The 13,814-nt window shown below is 37.9% G+C and overlaps 2 protein-coding genes across 2 annotated transcripts; one reads left to right on the top strand and one right to left on the bottom strand.

The window, feature by feature from the left end:
* Window positions 1-849: 849 nt before the first annotated feature.
* Window positions 850-5,588, top strand: LOC114523174 (protein toll-like). Its single transcript, XM_028544038.1, has 2 exons — window positions 850-4,070; window positions 5,476-5,588. The coding sequence occupies exon 1, from the start codon at window positions 1,068-1,070 to the stop codon at window positions 4,065-4,067; it is 3,000 nt and encodes a 999-aa protein (XP_028399839.1). The 5' UTR covers window positions 850-1,067; the 3' UTR covers window positions 4,068-4,070; window positions 5,476-5,588.
* Window positions 5,589-5,696: 108 nt separating this feature from the next.
* On the bottom strand, window positions 5,697-12,555 carry LOC114523175 (2-amino-3-ketobutyrate coenzyme A ligase, mitochondrial-like). The gene is made up of 12 exons (XM_028544039.1): window positions 12,499-12,555; window positions 11,109-11,362; window positions 9,717-9,806; window positions 9,231-9,450; window positions 8,732-8,828; window positions 8,530-8,616; window positions 8,312-8,394; window positions 7,971-8,080; window positions 7,661-7,762; window positions 7,330-7,405; window positions 6,971-7,018; window positions 5,697-6,142 (listed from the first exon to the last, which is right to left on the bottom strand). The coding sequence occupies exons 1-12, from the start codon at window positions 12,500-12,502 to the stop codon at window positions 6,033-6,035; spliced, it is 1,281 nt and encodes a 426-aa protein (XP_028399840.1). The 5' UTR covers window positions 12,503-12,555; the 3' UTR covers window positions 5,697-6,032.
* Window positions 12,556-13,814: the final 1,259 nt, after the last annotated feature.

Below are 13,814 nucleotides of genomic sequence, written 5' to 3'. Positions count from 1 at the left end.
GGCGGCACAGCCAAACTACGCACACCCAAGAACGAGTGAAACTACAAAATTTCGTTGTGTAGTGTCATGTGTAAAATGCACTTATTTTTTTCATGTACTGCGTAAATGTACTAGCGCGGGAAAAAAACTATATTGAGCTGACTGTGAATATTTTAAATTTCTTCAGCCTGAAAATGTATATCTTTATATACAGTTCTCTATATACAGTGAAGTTTTTAAACCTCGCCTGGCTAATTATTCTATGTTTGGCTACATTTTCGTAAAAGGTCGACAAGATTTGGGTACGATTTGCAGATAAGTCTATACTGTGTGCTATTGGAAGATGCGGTGTTAGATTTCGTGTATAGTCGGAATCATCAATTATACACAAAAGCAATAGACTGCACCACGCTTTCAAAGATCAGTTTCGGCAACCTGGAAGTCAGGCTGTCGGCAAATATATCAAAGTGACTGACAAAATCTCCGTATAGAGAGCTCCACTTTGGGCCATTAAATCATAGATATATTTAGGGGCTAATCCGTCGTTTATTTATGAACCAACAATGCAATCCGCGTGAGATGATATTGGACAAGTGGCTATATATAATACAATCTGGGTTCAGCTGTGACAATTGCCCGCTCACGCCATCACGCAAACCTCTGGCATACAGTCGTCGGGCATTCGAGTACGCGTTCGTTGATCAACGTCGTGATTTAAAGCGCAAAGGCAAAGCATACGAGTGTCGTCAAATGGCTTAAACAAACAGCATCGGGTTTAGAACGGAACTACGAATTTCGCTCCTAGCCACCGTCAAATTAAAGCTCTGCACTGATATCTGCAGCAGCATTCAGTTCCAGTACCATATTAGGCGGATGATTCCTGGTTTCGCCCTGGTCTTTGTAATACTGACATGTGTACTTAAAGAAAATTCCTCCTTAAGCCGACTGGGTGTACGCGAAAATGCGGAAGTCGAATGTAAACGATTACACGTTGTTGCTTGTAGCTCAATAGTAAAACGACAGCGCTGGACGCTGGCTTTAAGGAGTCTTGACTTTAGCTTCGAGAGAGCGTTCTTCGTGAGGAAAATATGCTTTTCATCGCATTAATATGGCTTCTAAATTTCCATGTCGTAGCGGACGGTTGTCCGAATAATCTGGAGACAGAGTATACGAATAGATGCGATGTTAAAGACAAATTTGGGACGGAAGTCACGGAACCGTTGCCGCTGTTCACAGTTGGCAAAAGGGAATTTCTTAACTCGCAAACTGTTGGCTTGATACTATCAACGCGAAACGCTACAATGGAATGCACAGTATCCTTAAACGTTGAAGATATCCTCCAAAGAATGGCCCAAACGTCCGTCGTTTCTGAAAGGCATGTTGCGTTCCTCGTTGCGTTCCATTGTCCTAACCCGGCAAGGGTGTCTTTTTGCCGAGCGGGTAATGTTACCGAAAATGACATCATAATACACCTCAGATTCACAGGCAATTGTCGCGTCACAGGCGCCGACCTAGCAGTTTGGGGACGAACCGTGAACGTACATGGTTTGCACCTGCATAACCAAGTCACTTTACAAGATAACGGTGAGACAAAGGCCGAGTTGCAAGGGTTATTTAATATCGGTTTGTTGACTTTGAGCAATATGAAAAACAAGACAATACCCCGAATGTTTTTGTCGTATGTCTGGGAGAAGATGGCCGAATTACAACTGCTTGATATGTTGTTGCTTGGCTCAGAAATAGATATTTTGAAAACGACTATGCCGTATTTACAGTCTTTAGTGTTATGCGGGAACAATTTACGGGCCCTACCTAATTTCCCATGGTGCAAAACGGGATTGAAACTTCCGAGAAATTTGTCCCGTACTTCGGTGTTGGACGCACATTATTCGGAGGACGCGATAGTAAACCCCCGCTTGTATCGCCGATTTTTCGCCGTTCATTCGAACCCGGGAATCAAGCACAAAAATTATAAATTTTCTCCCGGAAATTTGGATAAAATTTCCTTGTGCGCAAACGAACTGAAGTTCATTAATTCGACGATGTTTGACGATGTGACGGGCTTAAAAGTTGTCGATTTGAGTCGAAATAATCTTAGCCATATTCCTGAACGAATTTTTGAAAAAACATTGGATATTGTTTCAATAAACTTTGATAATAACAGTCTGACCTCGTTGAATGGAAAAATATTCAAACAATTGACAAATCTTCAAACGCTTAGCGTAAAAAACAACTTCATATACGCTTTACGGAACGGTTTTCTTACGAACACGTTGCAAAAATTGGAGACGATCAATATCGAAAACAATTTGCTAAGTTTGGTTGAATCGAACGCTGTACCTCAAAGCCTCTTCGACGCGCTGAAAAAAATAAATTTCCGTAAGAATAAATTGCGTGAGGTCCCACAGTTTGGTTTCTACGTTCGAAATTTAGAATCTTTCGATGTGTCGGAGAATAAAGTTAACTTTGCCGGATTTGTCAAGACAATCGACAGTGTTAGTTTTCAAAACATCGTCTTTGTTCACACCAATTTGGGCAGCTCTATCCACACAAAATCAGTCAATGAATTGCCGCTCAATTCTAAGAGTAAGAAAATCTTAGATCTTCAACGAAACGCAATTGAACGCTTTGACTTGCATAATTTTAACAGTACAAGATTAAAAAAAATCATGTTTATTCTTCGCGTTTTCACGATTCGTTTAACGGGAAATCCCCTCCATTGTGACTGTAGAACGAGAGAGCTGCAGTTAAAGGTGCGAAATTGGACAAAAACCGTAAAAGAAATTACGGAGAAGGATTTTGATACCTGGATTTGCCAGTCGCCTGTAAATTTACGCGGAAAGAAAGTTTTGAATGTTCCCCCGAGCGATCTCAGGTGCGTGAAGCGAGACTGTCCGAAGTGCCCCGAGAGATGCAGTTGCTATCATGATAGCAATTCCGATTCCGTCACGTTCGTAGACTGTCGGGGACGGAACCTTACGGCAGTTCCTAAAGATCTACCGAAAGAAACATTTGAACTATGCTTACAGGATAATCAAATCGAAGAGTTAACTCTTTCGAAAAGCTTGGAAAATGTTACTGTAATTAAGGCTGGTCACAATAAGATAAAGAGCGTTCATTTGGTTGATACCCCATTGAAATTGAAAGAGATTTACTTGAATTCGAATAAGTTGACCAAACTTCCAAAACGTTTTCAAAATTTGACATTGTCTAAGATAGATATCAATAATAATTATTTTACGTGTGATTGCGAGAGTCTTTGGGTAAAAAACTGGTTGAAAAAACAAGAGAAAACATTTGTAGGCGGTGCAAGAAGTGTTGTTTGTAGTTCAGGTGGGATGAATGTAGCAAAACCTTTAATTTCGATTGAAGACAAAGATTTTGTTTGCACTAAGGAAACTGATCCAGGAAAGAATGCGAATAGAAATATACATACTGTAAGAGACGTCGTATTCTATGCTGTCGCAGCAATTTTCTTCCTACTTATTATCGCAGTTATACTTCTTTATCGTTTTCGTAAAGAACTGAAGCTTATTCTTTACACGAGATTCAACTGGCATCCGTTCGACCGCGTGGACGATTCAGACCCGTCCAAGATCTACGACGCGTTCGTCTCCTTCAACATCAGGGATAAAGTTTGGGTAGAAAAAACTTTGCAAGAAAAGTTGGAAAAAGATCACAACCCACCGTATAAATTATGCGTTCACTACAGGGACTTTATCCCGGGGGCTCCAATCGCCGAGACTATCCTTGACTGTGTTAAGAAGAGTCGTCGAATGATCATGGTTTTATCGCGAAATTTCATACAAAGCGAATGGTGCATGTTGGAATTTCGTGCCGCGCATCGGAGGGTCTTAAAAGGACGTGTGAATTATTTGATCGTCGTCCTTTTTGACGATGTTGATGTGGACAGTTTGGATGACGAGTTGAAGTTGTATTTAAAGACGAATACGTATCTGAGCGTCGAGAGTAAATGGTTCTGGCAACAGTTGAAGTACGCGCTGCCGCAGAAGAAACTAGAAACTGGTGACGGGGGACTACCGAATGAGGGAATAGAATTTGAAGAGAGGCATCTTGGCATGGTTTGATAGGTATAGTTAACATAATTTCCACACACAATAAGTATCATAAAGTTTTGGAGCTTTGTAGATCGAAAATTTTCCAATTTCCCAAAAACTTATAAGCGGCAGTTGCAGAATTAATATGCAACTTTCAGCAGCTTTTTTATGCAACTTTCCTAAAGACATGAATGATTATAAAAACTCTCGAAATTTACATTCCGGTACAAAATCGTCAGGGGGCGGATTGGCAGGCGATTTTTGCTTAAGGTAATCACTGATCTGATGATAGACTGGATATAGCAACTACAACCACGAAATCGTAGCCCTAGAAGCAGGAAAAATACTGCATTTGTCGCTATTAACACTAATTTTGAGATTAATTAACGTGGTATTAACTGAGACACTAGTTATTAAAATATATACCAACCCAGAAAGATGACTTCCAGAGTGCGCGTTATGTAGTTAACCATTTCAAATTGGGATCCGTTAACTTCGTTAACAGACCACTTGAACCATGACGTCAAGTGGTTTTCTATATGACTACGTTTTCGAGGTATAGTTATCCAGTGTATTTCAGATCAGTGACGGGAATGAGGAGATTCCTCGAGTGATGTTTCCGTTAACCAAATATTTCACTTTCCCTTCGAATTGCCTCCGGAATACTTTGAATCGTTTTTACCAGGCTTCAGTAATATCTACCTAACATGACCGAGTTTTGCGATTGTGTTTATGATTCGTTCTTTTGAAAATGAATTTCTATCGTTCATTGTGTTTCAATGTTATCATCAACCAATAGCAAAGCTTGTTCGTACCGAGCTTGTACCTGCTCGCAATTCCAAAGAAATGCAACCGAGAAACGCCGAGAAACGAACCTCTTGGAATCAAAACTTTAAAAGGTTTTATAACGATTTATATAATTTTTAACCACCTTGTATATACACGCCGCAGGCTAGAGTCACATATTTTTTATAGTCAGATACCTGTAGGATTGGCATACAGCATGTAAATAGTTTCTGTATTGAAAGACTGGCAATTTTGTACTGAGTGTGATAAATAAATAACCAGAAATAATGATGTGGGACCGTTTTAAAAAGCATGTTATTCTACAATGATTAATCCACATTTAGACACTTGAGAGACAATGGAAACGAAAAATATAAGTTTGTTTGAAAGAAAGTTTGAATAATCTATGAAATCTTGTTGTACTCTGAATTCTAACGAATTGTCGGCCATCTTGGATGACGTCAGGTGAGCCTAGTGAACTCTAGGTGAGCCTTTACTTACTGAATTACCGTGTAGCAATCAAACGTTCTTTAATTAAATTGTTTTTATTCATTTCTAAATTTGACCTACCAAACACAAGTTTTAGGTTAAATTTGATTATTGCTGTCATGCATATTCCAGTGAGCTAAATAATATTTTGTAATTATTATAGAGCTCAGTGTCTTATTCTCGACAATCCAAAATGGCGGACATAGCATTCTTTGGGTAAAAACAACATTCACAAAAAAGAACTTGAACAAAATGTAATTGGTGTTTAGAACGAGACTGGTGTCTAGAGTGTGTTTGAAGGCTGGGTGTTCTATATGTCATAATTTGTCGCCGCGCCCAATTCGAATTACAACGAATCACGACCCACAACAACTTGAATACAGCGTTCAAAAGTGTTTATTTGGAATAAATCTTGCACCATAGTTATATTTTTACATTTACGAGGCGTCCTCCTCAACTGAAATGCATCATTTTAATAATTTATGGCTACGTAAGAGTATACCCACAAAAATTTATGGCTACGTAATTTTAAATAGCACTGAGTCTTAGTTAAAGCAACGGCCGTAAAATTAAACGTTGCTAATACTGTATTTATTATTTACCCTGACATTCTAAGTATTACAAGAACTACTTTCGAATGGTCTCTTTTTGGGGAAACCCTATAAATATATTATATTCAACTAAAGGTAAATTTTACGAACACAATCATTGTTTAGATTATTAGTTGATGACCCCTTTCTTTTTTCCGACTTCGATAAAAGCGTTTATACATTTCTCGATGTCCTCTCGACCGTGCGAAGCTGATATTTGCACTCGTATACGGGATTTACCTTGGATGACAAAATTCGAGAGATTCACACTTCCGTTGCAAAATTCTACGCGGGTTTTGCAAACGACATATCGAAGAAACCCACTCATTCGTAAAATCCCGAGTGTTCACATGAGCCAAAATGTCCCGGTTAATCCGAGGGTGAGTCGAATGTAACCAATCAGCAAATTTGTTTACATTTAAGTAAAGTAACCCAATCAAAATGCATAAATATAGGCTACCTCCGATAAAAAAGGTAGCTACATTAATTCCCTGTTGTCGAATGTTAGTATTCTTAGAGTTATTCTTCCCTAATTGTTAGCCTCATTTCAGTAGTTTTATTTCATTGAACTACCCACTACGGTCGAAAACATCACTATTCGATGGATAGCGCCATCCAGCTTTCATAGTCCGGCCTATGTAGTTCAATACTTGGGCACATGAAAAAGCCGAGATAGCATTAACCGTTTTAGGTAGCGAAATTTCCATCATACAGCGTTGCGAAATTTCTCAGTTACAGATTTTAATTATAACCTCGCAAGCCAGGCTTTTTTATCTACGTACGATTCACGGCCAACGTCTCAGGTTGATTTTAATTAATGCTCGGGAGTATAGCAAAAAAATCAACTTCCTTCACACCGCTAATGCTTACGACCGACAAAGAAATATTGTTTGTTGTAGCCACGAAGGAATATATACTAGAAAAAAATTGCTAAAGGGAAAACAGCTTGTCTGTGCGAGGCAAAAGGCATTTATGCAGTTGACGCTGCGGCAAAAATATTTCGTCACAGGCTGCATGATCACTGCTAAACCAGCAAATGCTTATGTATGTACTATAGTGTGTACTTACCCACAGGAACAACTGGAAATGTGAATCCAATAACATATATGTCTCTCTCTACAAAATTTATTTCAAATAACGTCAGCTGGCGTACAGAATGGCACTTGCCCAAGCCCAAAGGAAAGGGAGAAATATTTCAATTGTAGACTGTGTGCATGCTTGTGATATTTAAACAGTTTTCTTGCGGAATTTCAAAGTATACATAACACGAATCATCATCATATGCATCACTGGTCATCAGTTCCATAGCATATTCAATTATTTAACAATCAAAGAGCCCTGAATATAGCCATCTTTAAATTTTTCAATGTCAATGCATGTGTTGGCATTTTAAATTAAATCGTGCAGTTTGAACTAATGCGACTTACTCAACATTTCATCTGCAAACTCGACGGCTAGACGAGCGTCTCCTAGCATTACTGGACATATCGGATGATCTTCACCCTAGCAGAAACAAAGCAGAGAATGCAGAAAATGCCAGTTAAAACCACGCTAGGGAGAGGGAAAACCCTGGGTACGAGGTTGGGAAGGAATTTGCAAATATTTGTGTCATTCAAAAATTTCCAAATTCAGAGAAACGACTCGCGCATTTTGGTATGTGAATGGCATTAAAAACTGCGTCAACTCGACTGCTCTCGACTTAAAAAGAAACATGGAAATATTTTGCGAGCTTACGCAGGTTGACATTTTTTTACTTACAGCGATTGTGAATCCAGCTTCAGTCATTTTGTCCCTGAATAACTTTGTATTTTCAGCAACCTTCGTTGTGAGGTCAGTGCCATCCATCAGCAAGTCAAATACCTGCAGTTGGGAGTATTTCATAAAATAATTAGCCTGAATTGACAGAAAAGCAGACAAATTCGCAGGTTACTAGATAAACTGTTGTCAAGAAAACATTTGAAACAGTGGTTTTGCCCTTGCTCGAGTGCAACCAATGATTTTAGTATTGCATATATTTTGGCGGGAAAATGAAACTTTTTATGGCAAGCAAAAGCAAGCGTTAACTGACCTTGGAAGCGCAGGCGACAACAGGAGGTGGCAAGGTATTTGAAAAAAGATACGGTCGAGATTTCTGGCGTAACAGAGCAATCAGCTCCTTCGAACCTGTGGTATATCCACCTGGAAATGGGACACAAAAGTTTTAAATCAGACGTTTTCAGCAGACTTCAGGCTACTGTAACGTAGCTATTACTTCAACTTTTGATAAAGAAACTCGATGCATATTTTACGAAACAGTGCATATTTTGCATGCACCGTAGAATCAACAAATTACATGCAGCTAAAAATTTTACTGTAAACATTAATATGATGTATTGTGAAAAACATCGAAGGAAATTTGTATTCAAATACCTGCTGCACCACCCAACGCTTTTCCCAGAGTAGAGTTTATGATATCGACACGTCCTTTGTACCCAAAGAACTCCTCGGTCCCCCTGCATGGAAGAAAGTGACGTATTAGCATGTATAAAAAGTCGTATGCCACGTTATGACGTCAGTCGTTATGACGTCAGACGATTTCTCTCAATCAAAAGATGTGAATTATTTTTAACAAATAATCGCGTTATTACCTGCCCGTTTTGCCAAAGAATCCCGTAGCGTGACACTCGTCGACGAAAATAATCGCTTCATATTTGTCGGCCAGAGAAACAATGTCTCTACAGTAAAAAAAGACATCGCAGGTTATCACGTTGGTAGATTGACCCTCAGAAGAAGAGTGTAGTGATTATTATAGAAGAGTGAAGTAGCATGTAGTAAAGATGACTATAGTACCTTAGAGGAGCCACATTTCCGTCCATGCTGAACACACCATCAGTTACAATGAGTTTTGTTCTGGCATCCTTGTTTTCTGACAACATGGACTCTAAGTCTGTGCAATGAGAAGAATAAATCTCTGCGGTCAAAAACTGTGAGCGAAATTTGAGCATTTCATTACCAGAGTTGCAAAAAGAGTTCAACCTTTCTCCGGTAGGATTTCAAGTTTTGAAAATGACGTTACGTCACTGAGTCAAGTGGCAACCAGCATAAAGAAATATTTGGTTTTTTGGTACATGCATATGGTCATGCAATTAGAGTGTTCAACTTTGAACAAACCTCACAAACCGCATTCAAAGCAAACCTTCCTCCGGGTGGTACCCGCGTACCCGCAGCTTTTTTGTAACTCTGTTCATTACCAACTCGGGGCATAAATGATGGGAAAATACGAGATTTTTGCTGGTAATATCAGTGTCCCTTTCGAAATTGCGAAACCCAGCTCAAAGTAAATACTTACCTTTCATATCTCTGTGTTTATATCGCAACTTCTTAGCTTTGCACAATCGCACGCCGTCAATGATTGAAGCATGGTTTAATTCATCGCTAATCAAAACGTCTTCTGGTTCCAAAATTGCCTCGAACAGACCAGCATTTGCATCAAAACAACTTGGATACAATATGGCGTCTTCTCGACCGTGAAACTGAGCTATCTTATTTTCGAGTTCCTTGTGAATATCCTAGAGAATATAAAATTATCTTAGTTAATTTTTTATATATATTTTGAGTAAGCTTTTGGCTGTTAAGTAACAAATTATCTCTTACACGTGGCGGGAAAATGTTCAAAACAACCTTACCGACGTTACCGTATCGCCTTAACTTTATTCTTTCAGTCATGTAGTAAATTACGCTTTTTAAAAACAGTATTTTGTGTTCGGAAAACGTCAAGCGACATGCAAAGGTTTTTTTCAATAACAGTTTGGGGTAAAACATCTCGATAACCTACCTGTGTTCCGCAGATGAATCGAACAGAACTCAAGCCAGCTCCATATTTATCCAAAGCGTTTTTGCCCGCGTTGATCACTTCAGGATGAGACTACAAAGTACACCGGACAATGAAAACAACATATTACAGTTGATAATTGTTGGCGATTTACACCATGTAATTTATTAAATTTCTAAGCTTATGTTTTTTTACATGATGTAAATCACAAGCGATTAACAACTATATTGAATGACACCATGCAAAACTTCAAAGAACAACATATTAGCTATATATAACTATAAGTTGACCCTGCAATGCTTTCGAATTTTTGCAAGATCGCGTAAATCGGTGTTCAGTTAATTGTTGTTTAAAACCATGATTTAAATAATCTATAAAAAAAGGCTATCTCCAAAATCGACGTTCTGTTTTTCGGTCAACGGCCCCAGATCCATGCAATAGGGTCTGGGTCCAAAAATGGCAATAGAAAAGCGCGGGAAAAATATTGTAATTTTGTATGGATTTTTGAGAACCGACAAGCGATATTAGACTGAAGAAAAAGCTTAAAATTGAGAAAACGGCCACGTAATTTGTGAGTATCTTCTTTGGGCTAATAGAAGGACTCTCTGAGCTAACCCCATAGTAATTTTGAGCTTTATGAATGCGGCATGTCAGATTTCTAACAACTGTTATTGTTGTTGACACCGACGGTCAAAGACAAAGATCGGATAAAACTACAGCCGAAAAACATGAAAATAGTAGACTTAGTAGTGCTAACAGTCTCGCACAAATAGATAAAGAATCGCACCGGTTGCATGAAAAGATAGTCAACTTTTAATCAGAATCGTACGTGCATTTTGCAACGAACTACAATTTAATGTCTGCTTGAATTTATGATGTGCTAACATTTCAACGACCACAGTTTGTCATCTTATGTTTTTTATGAGTTTGTGGATATGAGAAATATCACTAGTTTCAAACTAATTTTACACCAGTAAACCTAGGTTGACCACAAATCATAAATTGACAATTTTGAAAGATGGGGGATATTTCTTTATACCAAGAGTCCTATAATGAGAGCTATTAATACACATGTCAAAAAACAAAAGACAAAAAACTAGATGACGTGGTGTTGCCTGATTTGTAGTATAGATTGGATTTATAACTTCAACTCCAGTGGAATGCTTGATTAACAAGAGTGAAGAACCTTACTTCAGATTAGTGAAGCAACTTATGAAGGTAAAAACCAGAAGGCACAATGCAAGTAATCAAATATTGCTTCATAATATAAATCTATCAGATCAATTCTAATGACCAAAAAGTGGTATGTACCAGATAAGCAAACTTTTTTTTAGATAATCAGATGCCTTGAAACCAAGAAGAGGTATATTATATCACAAAAAATGCAATACTTACTGATAAACCCAAATAGTTGTTAGCACAAAAGTTCAATATTCTATTTTGTGATCCTTGAACAGAAATTTCTGGTCCCTGTTTAGAAGTGATGACTCGTTCATCTTTCCATGTGCCTGCTTCCTTTATTGCAGCATTTCTTTCAGCAAGCGATTGATTAAAATTATTTGAAGCATTGCTAGAGTTGAATCGACACTGTTTTAACAAATATCTTAAAATGGCTTTTCTTTGAAGATGTACACTCCGCTGCAGGAATTCTGAAATTAGAAAAAGAAATGATACAATAATGCACCACTGCTAAAATTAATTAGCAGTAATAAATAATCTGTTTGAAGTATAAACACAATTTAGGCCTGGTTTATATGGAGCAAGGTTACCTAGCTATAACCAAGTTATTTGCCTTGCTAGCTAGGGCAAAATAGGATTGTGTGTTTATGTGAAACCACTGATGTAACTCTGCATATATGTTGCAATACATTGTAATTGTATGAAGAACTCTACACATAGTTCATGCCCTGGTAGTAATAATTTTAAACAATGTGCATGTGTATATTGGGAAATTAATTCCACTTGCCTATCAGTGTTTTAATTCTCCTGGCAAAGTGTTCTCATGGTCATGAGTTACTCAGATGCATCAAATAACAGCCAAACAAGTCAAAGATATGCATATGACTTGGGCGTTTGAATTAATATTGTGATAGCGCGACTCTGAGTCACCAACCAACAAGGAGCCAGCCTGCAAAATGAGCCAGCCTGCAAAATGAGCTTGAACACAGTTGGAATTGACAATGGAAGAGCATTGGACTAGCCAACCAAGGGTTGCCGGTTTCAATTCCTACCATTGTTAAGCTAATTTTTCAGCTTGCTCGGTTTATAACTCAGGGTGGCACCATCACAAGTTATTCTTACAATATGTGGAACAGGCAAGAACTCAGTGGTGTCGACTTGGTTTGCTTGGTAACTTGGCTTAATGTAAACAAGGCCTTTCGTTTTGTTCACTTTCAAATAGCAATTTTAATGAAATTTCGGTTTTACAATAGAAAATTAGGTAGCTCAATTGGGGCATTTGGAAAAAGGAAGTTGGGAAATCACGTGCAAAGTGTCTAGGAAAGTGCACAGATTTTATCCTGTTTGGTAGGACGGCGTGGACGATTTCCTTGTGCAATTGTATTTGCAGAAGCTACACACTACGACTCGACAGGCGTTTCTAAATAAATCAATCATGATTCTATATTTAAATGCACATCTTTGATATTTAAATACGAAATTACTATGTAGTTGCAAAGATTGTTCACCCGATGGGGTCTTTAGGTTGATTTTGAATCGATTCGAGAGCGGAAACCTAAAATATTGTAAGAAATAAAGCGATATTACACTACATGTTCCAACTTACCCATGGTGGTTAATTAAAAACCTGTGAAAGAGGTCGTGGTGAATAGTGATTGTTGATTTCGAAAGAAGGCGTACTGTGGGCGTGGCACCCTCGTACCCAGGCTGAATTTAGCGAGACTCGCGGAAATTGTTCTTATGATTGGTATGTAACAATTGCAACTATTTGCTAACATTTGATTTTTTTACAATTTTCCTCTAGCGAGGAAAGGAAGCGAAGGAAACAAAAATAAAAACAAACCTTTGTTTCTACGCCAGATGAAATCCTGCAGACTCCCGGAACGAGATTGGATGATTCCATGTCCTATGCAAATGCTATGTATAAGGTTCCATCATGTTTGGCGCTCATATACAAACATCAAACAATATAACCATGCTTTGGTTATGATGTTATCAATTTTGACATGGATAACAACACTGTTTTAATGGTCAAATGCTTGTCCTATGTAAAGATGTAAGCATGTTTGGCGCTTATATACAAACTTTAAACAATATAACCATGCTTTGGTTATGATGTCAAATATTTTGACTGGATAACCACGCTGTTTTAATGGTCAAATGCTTCTCCTATGTAAAGTTTCCAGCATGCATGGCGCTTGTATACAAACTTTAAACAATATAACCATGCTTTGGTTATGATGTCAAATATTTTGATATGGATAACCACGCTGTTTTATTGGTCAAATGCTTGTCCTATGTAAAGATGTAAGCATGTTTGGCGCTTATATACAAACATTAAACAATATAACCATACTTTGGTTATCATGTCAAATATTTTGACTGGATAACCACGCTGTTTTAATAGTCAAATGCTTGTCCTATGTAAAGTTTCCAGCATGCTTGGCGCTTGTATATACAAACTTTAAACAATATAACCATGCTTCGGTTATGATGTCAAATATTTTGATATGGATAACCACGCTGTTTTAATGGTCAAATGCTTGTCCTATGTAAAGTTTCCAGCATGCTTGGCGCTTATATACAAACTTTAAACAATATAACCATGCTTTGGTTATGATGTCAAATATTTTGAAATGGATAACTACGCTGTTTTAATGGTCAAATGCTTGTCCTATGTAAAGTTCCAGCATGTTTGGCGTTCATAAAAGACATTAAACAATATAACCATGCTTTGGTTATGATGTCAAATTTATTGAAATGGATAATCACGCTGTTTTAATGGTCAAATGCTTGTCCTATGTAAAGTTTCCATCATGTTTGGCGCTCATATACAAACATCAAACAATATAACCATTCCTTGGTTATGATGTCAAATATTAATATACGCTGTTTCAATGGTCAAATGTTTGTCCTATCATT

The sequence above is a fragment of the Dendronephthya gigantea genome, unplaced genomic scaffold, assembly GCF_004324835.1.
Source record: "Dendronephthya gigantea isolate DGI-Jeju-01 unplaced genomic scaffold, DenGig_1.0 000026F, whole genome shotgun sequence".
In the NCBI taxonomy this organism is placed as follows: Eukaryota; Metazoa; Cnidaria; class Anthozoa; order Malacalcyonacea; family Nephtheidae; genus Dendronephthya; species Dendronephthya gigantea.
This window is presented reverse-complemented; position numbering and strand designations above follow the sequence as displayed.

Excerpts from the sequence above, each read along its gene's own strand:
- LOC114523174 (XM_028544038.1), top strand. The coding sequence starts at position 1,068 with ATGCTTTTCATCGCATTAATATGGCTTCTAAATTTCCATGTCGTAGCG.
- LOC114523175 (XM_028544039.1), bottom strand. Across the intron at positions 9,807-11,108 it reads ACAACTATTTGGGTTTATCA|TCTCATCCTGAAGTGATCAA; the intron begins GTAAGTATTGCA and ends TGTACTTTGTAG. Across the intron at positions 8,395-8,529 it reads TTCTTTGGCAAAACGGGCAG|GGGGACCGAGGAGTTCTTTG; the intron begins GTAATAACGCGA and ends TCTTCCATGCAG.